Here is a 21,099-nt window from a genome sequence, read left to right as displayed (position 1 = left end):
GCCTGTTTCCAAGTTTTCTTAGCTAAGAAATTGTGAACTGCATAGCTGAGCAATGTAATTTATATTACGAGCACCTTTGTAACGACGCCAGTGAAAAATCAAGACTGGGACGTTAGAAACCACAAACAGTGATGAAATTTACTTTTTCCTAAACTAAATTTTCTGATTGCTCAAGTGAGAAAAAATGAAAACAGTTACTGGATAAACGATCCGTTAATGTCTACCGCAGTGTTTGTGCAAATCATGCCAAGGGAAAGGTACCTTCTGTTACTAAGAATGTTACACTTTTTGATAACAATGAAGGCCCTGGAGATGACAAAATCTGGAAAATTAGGAGAACTGTGGATCATTTAAGAAAAACGTATCCAGATGCCTTCCATCCCTTTGAAACTTTGCGCACTGATGAAAGTTTAGTCCTTTAAAAAGTTCATGTCTTCTTCAGGCAGTACATTCCATTCAGACGCCATAAATTTGGCGTAAAGATTTTTGTGTTGTGTGATTGCGTTTCTGGATGTATTCTTGACTTTATTACGAGGGTAATCCCAAAAGTAAGGTCTCCTATTTTTTTATAAGTACAGAACTCTGTTTGTGTGGCAGTTGGTGACACTGTTATGAAGAGTGCTTCACGCGCTGTGTGTAAACATGCGAACGCCGTGCTGAGGCGCTCAGTCTTGGCTTGGCAGCCGTTGAGAATGGAGCTCCCGTTAGATGTTACCGCCAAGTTCGAATTGCGCGCAGTTATTCGGTTTTTGAACGCAAAGGGCACTGCGCCGATTGAAATCCATCGCCAATTGATAGAAGTGTATGGTGAGTCGTGCATGGATGTAAGTGGTGTAGAGAGTTTGCAGCTGGTCGGACCGAAATTCACGACGAACAAGGGAGCGGGAGACCGTCAATTTCTGAGGAGACAGTGTTGGAGGTTGAGCGAAGCATTCGTGAAGATCGGCGGATCACCCTGGATGATCTCTGCACGTTGGTTCGTGAGGTTTACCGAAGCACCGCTCACAGAATGTCAACGGAAACATTGAACTACCGGAAGGTGTGCGCAAGATGGGTGCCACGCAGGCTGACTGAGGACCACATGCGGCAACGAGTTGATGCTTCCCGCGCATTTCTTCACCGCCTTGCAGCCTAACAGGACAACTTTCTGGACTCAATTGTCACGGGTGACGAAACCTGGGCATACCACTTTACACCTGAGACCAAGCAACAATCACGCCAGTTCATAACTTTCTGAACAGCACGGTGACGAGCTGGTATGACATGGGCATACAAAAACTGCTACAGCATCTACAAAAATGCATCGACAGAAATGGTGATTATGTCGAAAAGTAGTTAAATGTTCAAGCCGTAAACTGATGTAAACCATTGTAGAAATAAACAGGTGTATGTACTTATAAAAAAATAGGAGATCTTACTTTTGGGATTGGTTGGTTTTGGCGAAAGAGACCAAACAGCGAGGTCATCGGTCTCATCGGATTAGGGAAGGAAGTCGGCCGTGCCCTTTCAGAGGAACCATCCCGGCATTTGCCTGGAGCGATTTAGGGAAATCACGGAAAACCTAAATCAGGATGGCCGGACGCGGGATTGAACCGTCGTCCTCCCGAATGCGAGTCCAGTGTGCTAACCACTGCGCCACCTCGCTCGGTGCTTTTGGGATTACCCTCGTATTTATGTGAGGGACGTAAAAGAAAAAACTGATTTTAGTGTGAATGCTCGAATAAATGGAAGCCTTGTTTTTACTTCACTAGAATGCTACCTTGATAAAGGTCATACACTGTATGTTGACAGTTGGTATATTACCCCGGCGTTATTTTCTTATCTGGGTGACAGAGTGGTTAATGCTTGTGTTACTGCAAAGAGAACCCGTGAAGAAATGTCTTCATGTGAGATCGAGTTTATGTCAACAGGTAGACTTCTTACTCTCGCGTGACAAAACAGGCGGGATGTGAGGATGCTTTCAACTCCTCATAAAAGCGAAATTATAGCGATTGACAAAATCGACAGAAGCACAAATGAAGCGAAAAGAAAGCCAGCTTGCATCATTATCTACACTGAAAATATGGGGACGTCGACAGGAGCGACATGATGCTAAGTTCATTAGAATGTGTACGAAAAACTGTAAAACTGCATAAGAAAGTATTTTTCCATTTGGTGGACCTGTCCCTGCTGAAAGCGCATACGTTATATTAAATTCAAACGGGAAGAAATAATTCAGTATCCGATTTTCAGCAGACACTCATCAAGGAGACCCTGAAGATTCACCACCGACCGCAAGCAGAGGGCCTTCATGGAAGGAGATCGGCTTACGGTGATAACCCCTTGCACGTAACCGAGCACCTCCGTTGTCTCGCTAATCCCAGGAACGCCAAAGAAGAAGATCACTCAGAGAATGTGCACTGTATGTGCAAAACACGATGTGACACTAGATACATTTCTACATCTACCTCTACATCTACGTGGATACTCTGCAAATCACATTTAAGTGCCTGGCAGAGGGTTCATCGAACCACCTTCACAATTCTCTATTATTCCAATCTCGTATAGCGCGCGGAAAGAATGAACACCTATATCTTTCCGTACGAGCTCTGATTTTTCTTATTTTATCGTGGTGATCGTTCCTCCCTATGTAGGTCGGTGTCAACAAAATATTTTCGCATTCGGAGGAGAAAGTTGGTGATTGGAATTTCGTGAGAAGGTTCCGTCGCAACGAAAAACGCCTTTCTTTTAACGATTTCCAGCCCAAATCCTGTATCATTTCTGTGACACTCTCTCCCATATTTCGCGATAATACAAAACGTGCTACCTTTCTTTGAAATTTTTCGATGTACTCCGACAGTCCTATCTGGTAAGGATCCCACACCGCGCAGCCGTATTCTAAAAGAGGACGGACAAGCGTAGTGTAGTCAGTCTCCTTAGTAGGTCTGTTACATTTTCTAAGTGTCCTGCCAATAAAACGCAGTCTTTGATTAACCTTCCCCCACAACATTTTCTGTGGGTTCCTTCCAATTTAAGTTGTTCGTAATTGTAATACCTAGGTCATCGTCATCATCATCATTTAAGACTGATTATGCCTTTCAGCGTTCAGTCTGCAGCATAGCCCCCCTTATACAGTTCCTCCATGATCCCCTATTCGGTGCTAACATTGGTGCCTCTTCTGATGTTAAACCTATTACTTCAAAATCATTCTTAACCGAATCCAGGTACCTTCTCCTCGGTCTGCCCCGACTCCTCCTACCCTCTACTGCTGAATCCATGAGTCTCTTGGGTAACCTTGCTTCTCCCATGCGTGTAACATGACCCCACCATCTAAGCCTGTTCGCCCTGACTGCTACATCTGTAGAGTTCATTCCCAGTTTTTCTTTGATTTCCTCATTGTGGACACCCTCCTGCCATTGTTCCCATCTACTACTACCTGCAATCATCCTAGCTACTTTCATATCTGTAACCTCAACCTTGTTGATAAGGTAACCTGAATCCACCCAGCTATCGCTCCCATACAACAAAGTTGGTCGAAAGATTGAACGGTGCACAGATAACTTAGTCTTGGTACTGACTTCCTTCTTGCATAAGAGAGTAGATCGTAGCTGAGCGCTCACTGCATTAGCTTTGCTACACCTCGCTTCCAGTACTTTCACTATGTTGCCATCCTGTGAGAATATGCATCCTAAGTACTTGAAACCGTCCACCTGTTCTAACTTTGTTCCTCCTATTTGGCACTCAATCCGTTTATATTTCTTTCCCACTGACATTACTTTCGTTTTGGAGATGCTAATCTTCATACCATAGTCCTTACATTTCTGATCTAGCTCTGAAATATTACTTTGCAAACTTTCAATCGAATCTGCCATCACAACTAAGTCATCCGCATATGCAAGACTGCTTATTTTGTGTTCACATATCTTAATCTCACCCAGCCAGTCTATTGTTTTCAACATATGATCCATAAATAATATGAACAACAGTGGAGACAGGTTGCAGCCTTGTCTTACCCCTGAAACTACTCTGAACCATGAACTCAATTTACCGTCAACTCTAACTGCTGCCTGACTATCCATGTAAAGACCTTTAATTGCTTGCAAAAGTTTGCCTCCTATTCCATAATCTTGTAGAACAGACAATAACTTCCTCCTAGGAACCCGGTCATATGCCTTTTCTAGATCTACACTCCTGGAAATAGAAATAAGAACACCGTGAATTCATTGTCCCAGGAAGGGGAAACTTTATTGACACATTCCTGGGGTCAGATACATCACATGATCACACTGACAGAACCACAGGCACATAGACACAGGCAACAGAGCATGCACAATGTCGGCACTAGTACAGTGTATATCCACCATTCGCAGCAATGCAGGCTGCTATTCTCCCATGGAGACGATCGTAGAGATGCTGGATGTAGTCCTGTGGAACGGCTTGCCATGCCATTTCCACCTGGCGCCTCAGATGGACCAGCGTTCGCGCTGGACGTGCAGACCGCGTGAGACGACGCTTCATCCAGTCCCAAACATGCTCAATGGGGGACAGATCCGGAGATCTTGCTGCCCAGGGTAGTTGACTTACACCTTCTAGAGCACGTTGGGTGGCACGGGATACATGCGGACGTGCATTGTCCTGTTGGAACAGCAAGTTCCCTTGCCGGTCTAGGAATGGTAGAACGATGGGTTCGATGACGGTTTGGATGTACCGTGCACTATTCAGTGTCCCCTCGACGATCACCAGTGGTGTACGGCCAGTGTAGGAGATCGCTCCCCACACCATGATGCCGGGTGTTGGCCCTGTGTGCCTCGGTCGTATGCAGTCCTGATTGTGGCGCTCACCTGCACGGCGCCAAACACGCATACGACCATCATTGGCACCAAGGCAGAAGCGACTCTCATCGCTGAAGACGACACGTCTCCATTCGTCCCTCCATTCACGCCTGTCGCGACACCACTGGAGGCGGGCTGCACGATGTTGGGGCGTGAGCGGAAGACGGCCTAACGGTGTGCGGGACCGTAGCCCAGCTTCATGGAGACGGTTGCGAATGGTCCTCGCCGATACCCCAGGAGCAACAGTGTCCCTAATTTGCTGGGAAGTGGCGGTGCGGTCCCCTACGGCACTGCGTAGGATCCTACGGTCTTGGCGTGCATCCGTGCGTCGTTGCGGTCCGGTCCCAGGTCGACGGGCACGTGCACCTTCCGCCGACCACTGGCGACAACATCGATGTACTGTGGAGACCTCACGCCCCACGTGTTGAGCAATTCGGCGGTACGTCCACCCGGCCTCCCGCATGCCCACTATACGCCCTCGCTCAAAGTCCGTCAACTGCACATACGGTTCACGTCCACGCTGTCGCGGCATGCTACCAGTGTTAAAGACTGCGATGGAGCTCCGTATGCCACGGCAAACTGGCTGACACTGACGGCGGCGGTGCACAAATGCTGCGCAGCTAGCGCCATTCGACGGCCAACACCGCGGTTCCTGGTGTGTCCGCTGTGCCGTGCGTGTGATCATTGCTTGTACAGCCCTCTCGCAGTGTCCGGAGCAAGTATGGTGAGTCTGACACACCGGTGTCAATGTGTTCTTTTTTCCATTTCCAGGAGTGTATAAAGCATACATACAATTCCCTGTTCCACTCATAACACTTCTCCATTATTTGCCGTAAGCTAAAGGTCTGGTCCTGACAACCTCTAAGAGGCCTAAACCCACACTGATTTTCATCCAATTGGTCCTCAACTAATACTCGCACTTTCCTTTCAACAATACCTGCGAAGATTTTACCCACAACGCTGATTAAAGAGATACCTCTGTAGTTGTTACAATCTTTTCTGTTTCCATGTTTAAAGATTGGTGTGATTACTGCTTTTGTCCAGTCTGATTGAACCTGTCCCGACTCCCAGACCATTTCAGTTATCCTGTGTAGCCATTTAAGACCTGACATTCCACGGTATTTGATGAGTTCCGACTTAATTTCATCCACCCCAGCCGCTTTATTGCACTGCAATCTATTGACCATTTTTTCCACTTCCTCAAATGTGATCCTATTTCCATCATCATTCCTATCCTATACCTAGGTATTTAGTTGAATTTACGGCTTTTAGATTAGACTGATTTATCGTGTAACCGAAGTTTAACGAGTTCCTTTTAGGACTCATGTGGATGACCTCACACTTTTCGCTATTCAGGGTCAACTGCCACTTTTCGCTTCATTCAGATAATTTTTCTAAATCGTTTTGCAGTTTGTTTTGATCTTCTGATGACTTTATTAGTCGATAAACGACAGCGTCATCTGGAAACAACCGCGACGGCTGCTCAGATTGTCTCCCAAATCGTTTATACAGGGTGTTACAAAAAGGTACGGCCAAACTTTCAGGAAACATTCCTCACACACAAATAAAGAAAAGATGTTATGTGGACATGTGTCCGGAAACGCTTAATTTCCATGTTAGAGCTCATTTTAGTTTCGTCAGTATGTACTGTACTTCCTCGATTCACAGCCATGATTTCATACAGGATACTCTACCTGTGCTGCTAGAATATGTGCCTTTACAAGTACGACACAACATGTGGTTCATGCACGATGGAGCTCCTGCACATTTCAGTCGAAGTGTTCGTCCGCTTCTCAACAACAGATTCGGTGACCGATGGATTGGTAGAGGCGGACCAATTCCATGGCCTCCACGCTCGCCTGACCTCAACCCTCTCGACTTTCATTTATGGGGGCATTTGAAAGCTCTTGTCTACGCAACCCCGGTACCAAATCTTCGTGCTCGTATTGTGGACGGCTGTGATACAATACGCCATTCTCCAGGGCTGCATCAGCGCATCAGGGATTCCATGCGACGGAGGTTGGATGCATGTATCCTCGCTAACGGAGGACATTGTGAACATTTCCTGTAACAAAGTGTTTGAAGTCACGCTGGTACTTTCTGTTGCTGTGTGTTTCCATTCCACGATTGATGTGATTTGAAGAGAAGTAATAAAATGAGCTCTAACATGGAAAATAAGCGTTTCCGGACACATGTCCACATAACATATTTTCTTTCTTTGTGTGTGAGGAATGTTTCCTGAAAGTTTGGCCGTACCTTTTTGTAAGACCCTGTATACATAAGGAACAGCAAAGGGCCTATAACACTACCTTGGGGAACGCCAGAAATCACTTCTGTTTTACTCGATGATTTGTATAAAATGTAATGCACCTTCATGTTTGAATTTTTGTTTCGAAGGATACCACACTTTGAAGTTTTCATAATGTAATAACTTAAGTATTTTTTTCTCCTGATAAAAGCACATTTTTGAAAAAATTAAGTATTTGTCAATAAAGATACAAAAGAAACAATTTAACATTATAATACTGCATTTTGCGTCTTAATTTTTTCTCAATAACAACGATAGACCGCTACAGAAAATGGTTCAAATGGCTCTGAGCACTATGGGACTTAACTTCTAAGGTCATCAGTCCCCTAGAACTTAGAACTACTTACACATCACACACGTCCATGCCCGAGGCAGGATTCGAACCTACGACCGTAGCGGTCGCGCGGTTCCAGAGACCGCTACAGTCGTACGTATAGCACCACTTGAGAATTACGCGCACATGCAAGTCGGCTGCTCAGACTAAATGCGCAGTGAAAGGGTTGAGATAATAAACACTGAGAAATAAATTTTTTATGTGGGTGTAAACCAGGAATGGAAAGTAGCATTAACTGAATTTATTTCATCCCCTGTGTATGAACCGGATAGTGTCTCAGCTAACTTAAATTGTGCTTCGCATATAAATTGCATCTCAGTAGCTTCGTACTTAATAACACAAAGAATCAATAGCCGTAATGATTTGTTTCAGAACGGTCTCAACGCCCTACACTTGGCCTCCAAAGACGGACACGTCGCTGTCGTCACTGAACTTCTGAAACGAGGTGCTTCAGTTGACGCCGCAACCAAGAAGGGCAATACTGCGCTGCACATTGCTTCACTTGGTAAGTAAAAAGCTCTCCTATTGTAAAGCTCTGAGGTAGACGGTAACCTGCTCAAGTCATATTATCTCATCTTTGCTACACGTCAGACACCACTGGCTTATTTCACGAAGTAACGAACACGTCTCGCGTTAGTTTTGACTTCAAGTCCCTAGTGTATCTGAAAAGACAATACGTATTTAGTGTGCCTTGCCTCTAGCGTACCTCTGGAAAGCTACACAGGACTTCTGGAATCCATGCTGTATTGCAGCAGGTGGTCGTCAGTATATCAAAGTGATCAAAGGCCTTACTGAAAACCACGATCCAATACATAGCGCAGTCTCCATTGTACGCTTTCCTTGCTACCCGCCACAGGTCTGTGTGTCGTGGCGTAGGGAATAGTAAAACTTCCGGACCACATTACATGTCAGTTCTCATATTGTGCTCTTGTCACAGCTGACATACCTTTTAGGCATCAAATCGGTTTATAAGAAGTTTACACTATCGGCTCTGCCGTGGCAGTCTGCAGTCCGCACTGTCGCCTGATAAACAAAGTAAGAGCCTACGGAATATCAGACCAGCTGTGTGGCTGGATTGAAGAGTTTTTAGCAATCAGAACTCAGCATGTTGTTGTCAATGGAGAGACGTCTACACACGTTAAAGTAACCTCTGGCGTGCCACAGGGGAGTGTTATGGGACTAGTAGATAGTGTCGGAAGTTCCATGCGGCTTTTCGCGGATGATGCTGTAGTATACAGAGAAGTTGCAGCATTAGAAAATTGTAGCGAAATGCAGGAAGATCTGCAGCGGATAGGCACTTGGTGCAGGGAGTGGCAACTGACCCTTAACATAGACAAATGTAATGTATTGCGAATACATAGAAAGAAGGATCCTTTATTGTATGATTATATGATAACGGAACAAACACTGGTAGCAGTTACTTCTGTAAAATATCTGGGAGTATGCGTGCGGAACGATTTGAAGTGGAATGATCATATAAAATTAATTGTTGGTAAGGCGGGTACCAGGTTGAGATTCATTGGGAGAGTCCGTAGAAAATGTAATCCATCAACAAAGGAGGTGGCTTACAAAACACTCGTTCGACCTATACTTGAGTATTGCTCATCAGTGTGGGATCCGTACCAGGTCGGATTGACGGAGGAGATAGAGAAGATCCAAAGAAGAGCGGCGCGTTTCGTCACAGGGTTATTTGGTAAGCGTGATAGCGTTACGGTGATGTTTAGCAAACTCAAGTGGCAGACTCTGCAAGAGAGGCGCTGTGCATCGCGGTGTAGCTTGCTGTCCAGGTTTCGAGAGGGTACGTTTCTGGATGAGGTATCGAATATATTGCTTCTCCCTACTTATACCTGCCGAGGAGATCAAGAATGTAAAATGAGAGAGATTCGAGCGAGCACGGAGGCTTTCCGGCAGTCGTTGTTCCCGCGAACCATACGCGACTGGAACAGGAAAGGGAGGTAATGACAGTGGCACGTAAAGTGCCCTCCGCCACACACCGTTGGGTGACTTGCGGAGTATAAATGTAGATGTAGATATGTAGTTCCCAGGACCCTGCGTCCTCTAGATAGACCAGTAAGTTTTGTAATCCAGAATGAGATTTTCACTCTGCAGCGGAGTGTGCGCTGATATGAAACTTCCTGGCAGATTAAAACTGTGTGCCCGACCGAGACTCGAACTCGGGACCTTTGCCTTTCGCGGGCAAGTGCTCTACCAACTGAGCTACCGAAGCACGACTCACGCCCGGTACTCACAGCTTTACTTCTGCCAGTACCTCGTCTCCTACCTTCCAAACTTTACAGAAGCTCTCCTGCGAACCTTGCAGAACTAGCACTCCTGAAAGAAAGGATATTGCGGAGACATGGCTTAGCCACAGCCTGGGGGATGTTTCCAGAATGAGATTTTCACTCTGCAGCGGAGTGTGCGCTGATATGAAACTTCCTGGCAGATTAAAACTGTGTGCCCGACGGAGACTCGAACTCGGGACCTTTGCCTTTCGCGGGCAAGTGCTCTACCAACTGAGCTACCGAAGCACGACTCACGCCCGGTACTCACAGCTTTACTTCTGCCAGTACCTCGTCTCCTACCTTCCAAACTTTACAGAAGCTCTCCTGCGAACCTTGCAGAACTAGCAGGTTCGCAGGAGAGCTTCTGTAAAGTTTGGAAGGTAGGAGACGAGGTACTGGCAGAAGTAAAGCTGTGAGTACCGGGCGTGAGTCGTGCTTCGGTAGCTCAGTTGGTAGAGCACTTGCCCGCGAAAGGCAAAGGTCCCGAGTTCGAGTCTCGGTCGGGCACACAGTTTTAATCTGCCAGGAAGTTTCAAGTTTTGTAATAACTTTCAAAAATATTCAAATGTGTGTGAAATCTTATGGGACTTAACTGCTAAGGTCATCAGTCCCTAAGCTTACGCACTACTTAACCTAAATTATCCTAAGGACAAACACACACACCCATGCCCGAGGGAGGACTCGAACCTCCGCCAGGAGTAATAACTTTCAGAGGACACAGTGCTCTCCACCTCCTCCAGCATTATTAGTAATTTTATTTTTCTATCAGCATTCTGTTTAGCAGAACAAGTTTTTACATCTGGTCTGTATGCTGTTACGACACGGGATAGAACAACAGAACCAGATGACCCAGTGGTTAGTCCACTCGACTCACGTTCAGGAGAAGCTGCTGTAACACCCCTTTTGTTGCTTTTATCTTTTTATATCGACCTGAAGTTGGATTGCTTTGGCCTCGGCCATCGGTCTATCAAAGAGAAGAGTGTTAACGGTAGGGAATCACGCGTCGTAGGCATTCCTACTGACCTAGTGAAACGCGGTCCTCCCATACAGTTAATGGTCCTATTACTTCGATAATAAACGAAGTTATGAATGGTTCGTCTGAAATGACACGATTCTAGAGTCAATCATTCAGCAAAAAGAAAAAAACTTAAATCCCTATCGCCTAGTTCACTCGCTCACAATAATGATTTGGAGGTAGCGATTATTTTACTGTCTGCTCAGTTTGATTTAACTTGAGAAAACTGCTGTTTTCATACGGAATGATTTGAGTTTTTTATCTCGACCCACTCAGGAGAGGTGTTACCGCTGTTGCTGCCAGCAGCCTTAGTGGCTGCTTTTACATCACTCTACTAGGAAATTTACTCTTGGCGCGTAAAAGATAAATCTTTAACTGGTACTAACGTTCAGGGTCGCGCTCATGTCTTGCTGCCGCAGGTGTTCAGTAATGAATAAACGTGCGATCAATTACAGATTTCCTGAGAGTTCAGTACACTGATAAGGCGAATTCTGTAGAAAGGTTCAAAAATGGTTCAAATGGCTCTGAGCACTATGGGACTGAACATCTATGGTCATCAGTCCCCTAGAACTTAGAACTACTTAAACCTAACTAACCTAAGGACAGCACACAACACCCAGTCATCACGAGGCAGAGAATCTGTAAAAAGGGCACGGTCGATTTCCTCTGCCTATTTGCCCTTTCCGAGGATTTGCTGCGTTTCTAAAGACGTGGCCATCGCTGGGACGTTAATTTCTAATCTCGCTTGTCGCATGCTCCATACACTCGTATTAGATCTGTGACTGTTGTCAGAGACGAAAGTGACAACTTGCACTCGTTGACACTGTGCAGCCTCTAAACATTTTTAGAGCTGTTATAGAAGAGGGGAGAAATAAAATAAAACTTGAGCAAGTTTCAGAGAATTTAAAACACGTTATGCTACACGTTATGCTACATCAGGCCGAAGGCCGTTTTTGGGGGAAAAAAGTGATATCCCCACCATCTGTTCACCAAATCTTGGACTTATTAAATTTGCAGAAGTTCTGGAAAAATAAACAACGGATCTAAATGGGTAATGTTTAGTTCTGCAGCATAGCTTATAAGCATTGAACCTGCACATGTGAAGCAATCCTTCGAATTTTACAACAGATCAACCGTTTCAATACAGGATTTATTGGCGAATTTGGTAAACCTGTGTGTAGTTCTCAATTCAGTGTTGCATTAATAGACCAAGTAGTAAAAAAGTCTGCTGTTGGTCATAGAGCAACCATTCTGTCCTGTATCCAGACCTAACAGTTTTTAAAACGATACACAGCTCTCTGTTACGAAAATTATGCTTTGCAGAGTGTGTTTTTGAGACCAGTCAAGTAGTAACTCATGGAATGCATAGGAGATGTCGTCAACGAAAGGGTACCGCAGAAGTATCGTAGTAACGAAGTATTATTGAACCGGCATGAAAACCGAACATTTCTCAATGTTATACTGAAAAGCGTCGTAATTGTTTTAAAAGACGTACGGAAACATGTGTGTGACGTTGCGTCTCGGGCAATAATGGAATTCTGATTGAGTACCAAACAAAAAGAAAAGGACAGAAGTTTATTATTACTCGTACGAATTATAAAAAAATTAATTGTGTATTATCTGACTGAGAGCTAAAAAAATTCTCTAACGTCTCCTAACAACTGTTCTGCAATGCTCCTGTGCGCAACAGACAATTTACCTCGTCTTGCTGCTGCAGTTGCGTGATCAGCAACACGCTAAAATATTTCAAGAGCAATACTGCGATGCATGCAGAGTGCAATGCATGGACTGATTGCAACAACTACTGCCATATTTTTAGAAATAGAAATTGAATGATCGGGCGGGGTTTGGTCAACTAGCCTTAAACGGTGTAAAAAAATGAAAGAAACCAATGAAGTCTCTTATATTTGCAATATATTCTTCAAACACTGACAAACTTTACACAGACCTTTAATTAGTCCACAATGCCTATACTCAATAAACACGTTTCTGACCTCAACAAAGATGCAATTATTACTCATAAGGAAACTCTTCCGTTTGGACTTGAAAGCGCGTGGATTACTACTCAGATTTTTGAATTCTTGTGGAAGCTTATTCAAAATGGATGCAGAAGTATACTGCACAACTTTTTGCACAAGAGTCAAGGAAGTGCGATCCAAATGCAGATTGGATTTCTGCTTAGTATTAACTGAGTGAAAGCTGCTAATTCTTGGGAATAAGCTTATATTGTTAACAAGGAACGACAGTAAAGAATATACAGGGTGAGTCACTAACTATTGCCACCTAGAATAACTCCGAAAGTATGATAGTAGCTGAAAAGTTTATGGGACAAATGTTGCATGGGACAACGGAGGCCATAAAATGACGTTGGTTTTTTGTTGCTAGGTGATGCCACGTCAGAGATATGAACTTTTTTTTTTTTAATGGGATGCTATAGTTTGGTACTTATTTTCTGGTAACGGCTATCGAGACGACGTGTGACAGTAAGGTCTTTGAAGGTCAACGAAGGTCACAAAGGTGGCATGAACGTCCATTTACAGAAGGTGTTCGAAGTGATGACCATTGGTATCAATGCAGTGTTGCAATCTTCTTATCATGGATTGAGTGATATTCCTTATCACTTCGCCACTCATCGAAGCACATGCTCTGACAATTTAGCCGTGCGGTCTTAGGTGCTACAGTCTGGAGCCGAGCGACCGCTGCGGTCGCAGGTTCGAATCCTGCCTCGGGCATGGTTGTGTGTGATGTCCTTAGGTTAGTTAGGTTTAATTAGTTCTAAGTTCTAGGCGACTGATGACCTCAGAAGTTAAGTCGCATAGTGCTCAGAGCCATTTGAACCATTTGCTCTGACAATTCTCTCGTATACCGTGCAAATAGTAAATATTCGCCGAATACGGAGTATTCATATAACGTGCCATTGATATGTAAACACCATTCGACGGTTTCGAAATACAACACTAATAGGAACGGTAATACTATTATCGTCAAATAAAGCGAATGTGAATGATAACGGAAAATACCAACGAAATTCAGCTAGAGCTAGAGACTTATACGCTGAAAGATATCCTCCACGTACTCACCCTACAGGTCACACATTTAAATACGCGTATGATAAATTGAGAACAACTGGATCTTTAACGCATCGGATACATATCCGGCAAAGGACAGTTGCTAACAAGGAAACGGAAATGGGTACTCTTGCTACTGTGGTTCGAGATCCTTACGTTAGTTTGCGTCAAGTCGCAAGGTTCAAAAATGGCTCTGAGCACTATGGGACTTAACTTCTGTGGTCATCAGTCCCCTAGAACTTAGAACTACTTAAACCTAACTAACCTAAGGACATCACACACATCCATGCCCGAGGCAGGATTCGAACCTGCGACCGTAGCAGTCCCGCGGTTCCGGACTGCGCGCCTAGAACGACAAGACCACCGCGGCCGGCCAAGTCGCAAGGGAATCTGCCATGAGCCAGAGTAGTAAATATCATCCTTACCACATCAGACTCCAACATGAATTAACTGGTACGGATTGTATGCGTCGCATTGAATTCTGCCGATGGGCTGAACTTCAGATTCAGAGGGATGACACATTTATTAATTTGATTTTCTTTACTGACGAGGCTACATTCACGAACCGTGGAAATGTTAATTTTCATAACATGCATTACTGGGCAACTGAAAATCAATGTTGGCTGCGGCAAGTTGCACACCAAAAACTTGTGGTCGGTGAATGTATGGTGTGAGATTCTGGAGAACAGAATTATAGACCCCTATTTCATCGAAGGAAATCTTAATGTTAGGAAGTACACCACAATACTGCAAGAAACATTACATCTGTTATTGGAAGAAATACCTTCAGGAACAAGGAACAGAATGTAGTATCAACACGATGGGCATCCGGCACATTTTTCGCTGACGGCTAGAAACAAGTAGCAGAGACAATCCCCAAATCGTTGGATCGGACGCGGAGGAGATGTGTCGCGACCAGCTCGTTCGCTAGACGTGACGCCTCTGGATTTTTTTCTTGTGGGGATTCGTAAAATACATGGTTTATAGAGACGTTCCAAGAAAATTGTCAGAGCATGTGCTTCGATAAGTGCCGATGTGATAAGGAATACCACTCAATCCATGATGAGAAGATTGCAGCAATGCGTTGATACCAATGGTCATCACTTCGAACACCTTCTGTAAATGGACGCTCATGCCACCTTTATGACCTTCGTTGACCTTCAAAGACTTTGCTGTTACACATCATTGGATTCGTCTCGATAGCCGCTATCAGGAAATAAGTACCGAACTACTGCATCCCATTTAGAAAAACAAAGTTGACCTTCATATCTCTGAAGCGACCTACAGGCGCTGATGACCGTGCAGTTGAACGCCCCACAAACTAAAGATCTCATCGTCATCATGTCCGCCCCTGATAGCTGAGTGGTCAGCGCGACGGAAGTCATACCTAACGGCCCGGTTTCGATTCCCGGTTGGGTCGGAGACTTTCTCCGCTCATGGACTGGATGTTGCGTTGTCCTTATCGTCATCATTTCATCCCCATCGACACGCAAGTCGCCGAAGTGGCGTCAACTCGAAAGATTTGCACCAGGCGAACGGTCTACCCGACGGGAGGCCCTCACTACACGACATTATTATTATTTATCGACATCATGAAGCGACCCCACGAGCAACAAAAAACCGACGTCATATTATGGCCCATGCAACTTTTGTTCCACAAACTTCTCAGCTCCTATCATACTCTCAGAGTTATTCTTGTTGGCAATAGTTAGAACTGACCCTGTATATGTTGAGAGACCAGTGTCAGAATACCCAGACTAGTGAACAGGGGTTGACAAAAGGTTCGCAAATTTACACCATTTATTGCGCGAGCTGCCCATTTCTGAGCCAAACATATCTTTCGAGAATGGGAAGAATTACCCCAAAATATAATACCATATGACATAAGCGAATGAAAATAAGCAAAGTAGACTAATTTTCGTGTCGAACGATCATTTACTTCAGTTAACGTCCGGATAGTGAAAATGGCAGCATTACGTCTTTGAACAAGATCCTGAACGTGGGCTTTCCACTAAAGTTTACTATCTATCTGAACACCTAGAAATTTTAACTGTTCCACTTCACTAATCATGTGCCCTTTCTATGAAATTAAACTTCGGGTTTTGTTGAACTGTGTGTTAGAAACTGTGTCTTACTGTGTTTATTTTCTGGAAGCCATGAACTTATGTCATGAACTGCACTATTTAAATACAGCCAATGTTTCACACAAAATCGTTCACTACCAAGCTAGTGTCATCGGCAAACAGAAATATTTTACAATTATCTGTAATATTAGGGGGCATATCATTTATATCAATATGGAACAGGAGTAGCCCTAATGGCCCCAACACTGATCCCTGGGGCACCCCCCATTTGACAGTGCCCCATTCAGACCCTGCATCACAGCCATTCTCAACATTGTGAACAATGACCTTTTCCAAAAAAATGGTTCCAATGGCTCTGAGCACTATGGGACTGAACAACTGTGGTCATCAGTCCCCTAGAACTTAGAACTACTTAAACCTAACTAACCTAAGGACATCATACACATCCATGCCCGAGGCAGGATTCGAACCTGCGACCGTAGCAGTCGCGCGGTTCCGGACTGCGCGCCTAGAACCGCGAGACCACCGCGGCCGGCAATGACCTTTTCCCATTTGTTGTTAAAGTAAGAGGTGAACCAGTCGTGAGCTACTCCCCGTATTCCATAGTGGCCCAACTTCTGGAGCAATGTTTTGTGATTAACACAATCAAACGCCTTAGTTAAATAAAAAAACCATATCTTCCGAAAACGTTTGTTTAATCCATCCAGTACCTCACAGAGAAAAGAGAATATAGCATATTCAGTTGTTAAACCACTTCTACAGCCGAATTGTACATTTGATAGCAAATTATGTGATATAAAATGATCGATTATCCTTACATACGCTGCCTTTTCAATAACTTTGTCAAACACTGATGGCGTTGGAATAGGTCTAAAATTGTCTACATTATCCCTTTCTCCCTTTTTATAAAGCGGCTTCACTACGGAGTACTTCAGTCGTTCAGGAAACTGACCATTCTAAAAAGGAAAAATTATTAATATGGCTAAGTACAGAGCTAACATGTGCATCACAGTACTTTTATATTCTTCAAGGCACTCCATCATATCCTTGAGAGTCCCTAGTCTTCAGCAATTTAATTATGTCATACGCTGTATTACTGAGGACAACAAGAACTGTCTCCCGCCTATTGGGAGAAGCTAGTATCACTAGAAGCTTACCATGAAGTGGCGTAAAAATGATGTCACTCGATGCGCCCGCCAAAGTCTATAGCACTCGACGTATGAAAAATATGGGAGATGCCATATTGGATTTCGTCGCATTTTGTTCTTTTTGTTTTATAGCATAGGTGTTATGACAGTATGCTGTTTAAAAGCAACGGCGCATCGTAGATTCATCACAAACACGTCACTCTTGGTATGATTTGTTATAATGAAATGTCAGTTAACGACCCACCGGCGGTAAAAACCTTGAGGGGATCATAAAATAACAGACACTGTTGTTGAATGTTGTATGTGTTCACCGTGGTGCAGAGTATACCAGTGAACCCCCATTTCCTTAAATAATCGAACTCGCTAATATAAAACAGCTTAAAACTTGTGATTACTTTACAGATGAGTTACTGTGTTTAATATTTGGCTTTAAGCATGTAAGCGATGTAAAGTTTAGAAAAGGTTTGAAATTATGTTTAAAGTGTGTTGGAAATAGCTAAGTGCTCTAATTACCAAACACTGGATGAGAATAGTTTTGGTAACCTGCGCTCCGCTTTTAATCAAAAGCTAGTTTCTCACGCATCTCGCTGTCTATGACTACATATTTGTTGAATTATGTGTCATACAATTATACAGGGTAATATTTTCCGCCGTGTACAAAATCTAGGGATTGATCGATGAAAGAATACGGAATAAAAAAGGCCTGATGAACGTATGTCCGGAAATGCATGGTTTCCATGCTAGAGGCCGTTTATTCAATCATACTTTGTTGCAGAGACTGCACAATGCAGCCACAGTTAAAGCATGCATGGTTTTCTCCTATCACGTTGTAGTGGATGTGGTACAGTGTTATACACAATGGTTCTGTATTCGAATCGAGAGCTTGCCGGTATGATGTCTACTTATGGAATGGCAAATGGGAACGGGCGGCAGGCAGCAAGGTTGTGTCAGGGGACCTATCGCCGCCGACAATAGCCACAACATTCAATGTTTGCAACAGTATTTCGCCTTTTGTCTTAGACAGGGTCGTTTCGGGAAGCAGTAAATCATGATGGACGTACCCGAAACGTTCGTACAGGCTTGGAGGAAAATGTGATTGACAATGTGGAAGGCGACCGCCGTGTCAGTGCCAGGCAGTAGGCCCGCCATAACAGGGTATGCCAGACGACCGTATGGAACATTCTCCATGACAACTGTCACTACCCTTGTTACTTACAGCGTGCGCAGGGCTTACTAGCGACAGACTTTACGCATCGGGAGCAGTTTTGTCGCCTATTTCTCCACCAGGAAACCACGACTCTGAGATCTGTATCATCCATTCTGTTCACAGATGAGGCTACCTTTAGGCGGAGTGGTATCTTCAACTTTCATAACAGTCATCTGTGGGATAGTATGCAGAACCCCAGTGGTATGGTGACAGCGAATCATCAGCATCGTTGCAGCCGGAATGTGTGAGCCGGGATGATTGGCGACCGAATTTTGCGACCAACCTTCCTTCCATGTCGCCTAGCAGGCCTGAACTGTCGGCGTTTCTTGCGGGTGGCTTTGCCTCCCCTGCTGGAAGAAGCGCCATTGATGATTCGAAGGGTTATGTGGCTGCTACATAATGGTGCTCTAGCCCACTTCACCGTTGCCGTCCGGATGCAGCTCTATCGTGTCTTTCCTGATCGATGGATCTGATGAGGTGGACCATTTCTGGTTATGGAACCATTTCAAAAGTATCGTGCACGCAGAGCGTGCATGTGGAGACTGGAGCAGCGTATTCGTGCTGCCTTTGACACTGTTCGGATACAGCCTGGCCGATGTGGACTACGGCGCTCATACGCATGCGTTGAGGCACATTAAAACCATTTTCAGCACATACTGTGACTGCGACTACACGGTGCAGCGCGTATTAGACCGCAGTCTCTGTGACAATGTATTATTCAATAAATGGGATCTAGCATGGAAACCATGCATTTTCGGACGAAAGTTCATTAAACCTTTTTTGTTCCGTATCCTCTCATCGATCAATCCCTTGAGTTCGTACACGATAGAAAAAATCACCCTGTATAATTTTGCAGTATATTCGGTAGTATATGTAGTATATGTAGACTGGCAATGGCAAGGAAAGCGTTTCTCAAGAAGAGGAATTTGTTAACATCGAGTATAGATTTAAGTGTCAGGAAGTCGTTTCTGAAAGTATTTGTATGGAGTGTAGCCATGTATGGAAGTGAAACATGGACGATAACTAGTTTGGACAAGAAGAGAATAGAAGCTTTCGAAATGTGGTGCTACAGAAGAACGCTGAAGATAAGGTGGGTAGATCACGTAACTAATGAGGAGGTATTGAATAGGATTGGGGAGAAGAGAAGTTTGTGGCACAACTTGACTAGAAGAAGGGATCGGTTGGTAGGACATGTTTTGAGGCATCAAGGGATCACAAATTTAGCATTGGAGGGCAGTGTGGAGGGTAAAAATCGTAGAGGGAGACCAAGAGATGAATACACTAAGCAGATTCAGAAGGATGTAGGTTGCAGTAGATACTGGGAGATGAAGAAGCTTGCACAGGATAGAGTAGCATGGAGAGCTGCATCAAACCAGTCTCAGGACTGAAGACCACAACAACAACAAACATGTCGATACTGTCTGAAAAAGTGTTGCGAATAGTATTCTTAGTAAAAAAAAATAACAATATAAAACGTCATGCCTGATGCGGCAGTCTTAACTGCATGAACAGTGAAAATGCAGCAACGATAAAAATTTTACCTTTCATCATTCTGTTGTGAGAAAAGGTGTGAAATTACATGATAAAATATTGCAACTCACCAAGTGCTCTCATTCGCAGATACTGGAAGAATAAAATCTTCGTATTTGCGTGCAGTGATTTACGCTGCCGCAAGATATATGCTCTGTTCCTAGCTGCAATTCTTCTCACATAAGCGTAATATTATACCTGTTAATGAGTAAATTATGACGGCATTTTAAATTTTCGCGGTTCGGTCAATAATTATGCAAAATATTGAAATCAAATATTTGTTGCTCGTGGAAACCTGCAACTTGTTCCCCGGTCCCGGAAAAGTTGCATAGTAATATAGATTCTCCAATATTCGGTGTTATTCACATAGAAAAGCGGTCTATCTCAGGAATGAGTTTGTTCAGTTTTGTGGCTTAAGTCTGATTAATGAACGAAAGATAAAATTGCTGCGAGTGAAACGAGAACCAGTGACATTTCTATTCTTACTTGTCACAAATACACTACTGGCCATTAAAATTGCTACACCACGAAGATGACGTGATACAGACGAGAAATTTAACCGACAGGAAGAGGATGCTGTCATATGTAAATGATTAGCTTTTCAGAGCATTCACACAGTGTTGGCGCCGGTGGCGACACCTACAACGTGCTGACATGAGGAAAGTTTCCAACCGATTTCTAATACACAGACGGCAGTTGACCGGCGTTGCCTGGTGAAACGCTGTTGCGATGCCTCGTGTAAGGAGGAGAAATGCGTACCATCACGTTTCCGACTTTGATAAAGGTCGGATTGTAGCCTATCGCGATTGCGGTTTATCGTATCGCGACATTGGCGCTCGATTTGGTCGAGATCCAGTGACTGTTAGCAGAATATGGAATCAGTGGGTTGGGGAGGGTAATACGGAACGCCGTGCTGGATCCCAATGGCCTCGTATCACTAGCAGTCGAGATGACAGGCATCTTATCCGCATGACTGTAACGGATCGTGCAGCCACGTCTCGATCCCTGAGTCAACAGATGGAGACGTTTGCAAGACAACAACCATCTGCACGAACAGTTCGACGACGTTTGCAGAGACAGGGACTATCAGCTCGGAGACCATGGCTGCGGTTACCCTTGACGCTGCATCACAGACAGGAGCGCCTGCGATAGTGTACTCAACGACGAACCTGGGTGCACGAATGGCAAAACGTCATTTTTTCGGATGAGTCCAGGTTCTGTTTGTAGCATAATGATGGTCGCATCCGTGTTTGGCGACATCACTGCGAACGCACATTGGAAGCGTGTATTCGTCATCGTCATATTGGCGTGT

At 44.3% G+C, this 21,099-nt stretch overlaps 1 protein-coding gene across 5 annotated transcripts in view; it reads left to right on the top strand.

Annotated features, from left to right (window-relative positions):
- LOC126183202 (ankyrin-3-like) overlaps positions 1-21,099 on the top strand; it is an 892,753-nt gene that overhangs the window by 273,377 nt on the left and 598,277 nt on the right. For all 5 annotated transcript variants that reach the window (XM_049924971.1, XM_049924970.1, XM_049924973.1 and 2 more), the window contains one exon: positions 7,826-7,958. In XM_049924971.1, coding sequence (XP_049780928.1) covers positions 7,826-7,958 — 133 coding nt within the window. The remainder of the gene's footprint in view (positions 1-7,825; positions 7,959-21,099) is intronic.

Source organism: Schistocerca cancellata, chromosome 4 (assembly GCF_023864275.1).
Source record: "Schistocerca cancellata isolate TAMUIC-IGC-003103 chromosome 4, iqSchCanc2.1, whole genome shotgun sequence".
NCBI lineage: Eukaryota > Metazoa > Arthropoda > Insecta > Orthoptera > Acrididae > Schistocerca > Schistocerca cancellata.
The sequence above is the reverse complement of the archived record's forward strand: the minus strand, read 5'-3'. Positions and strand labels throughout refer to the sequence as shown.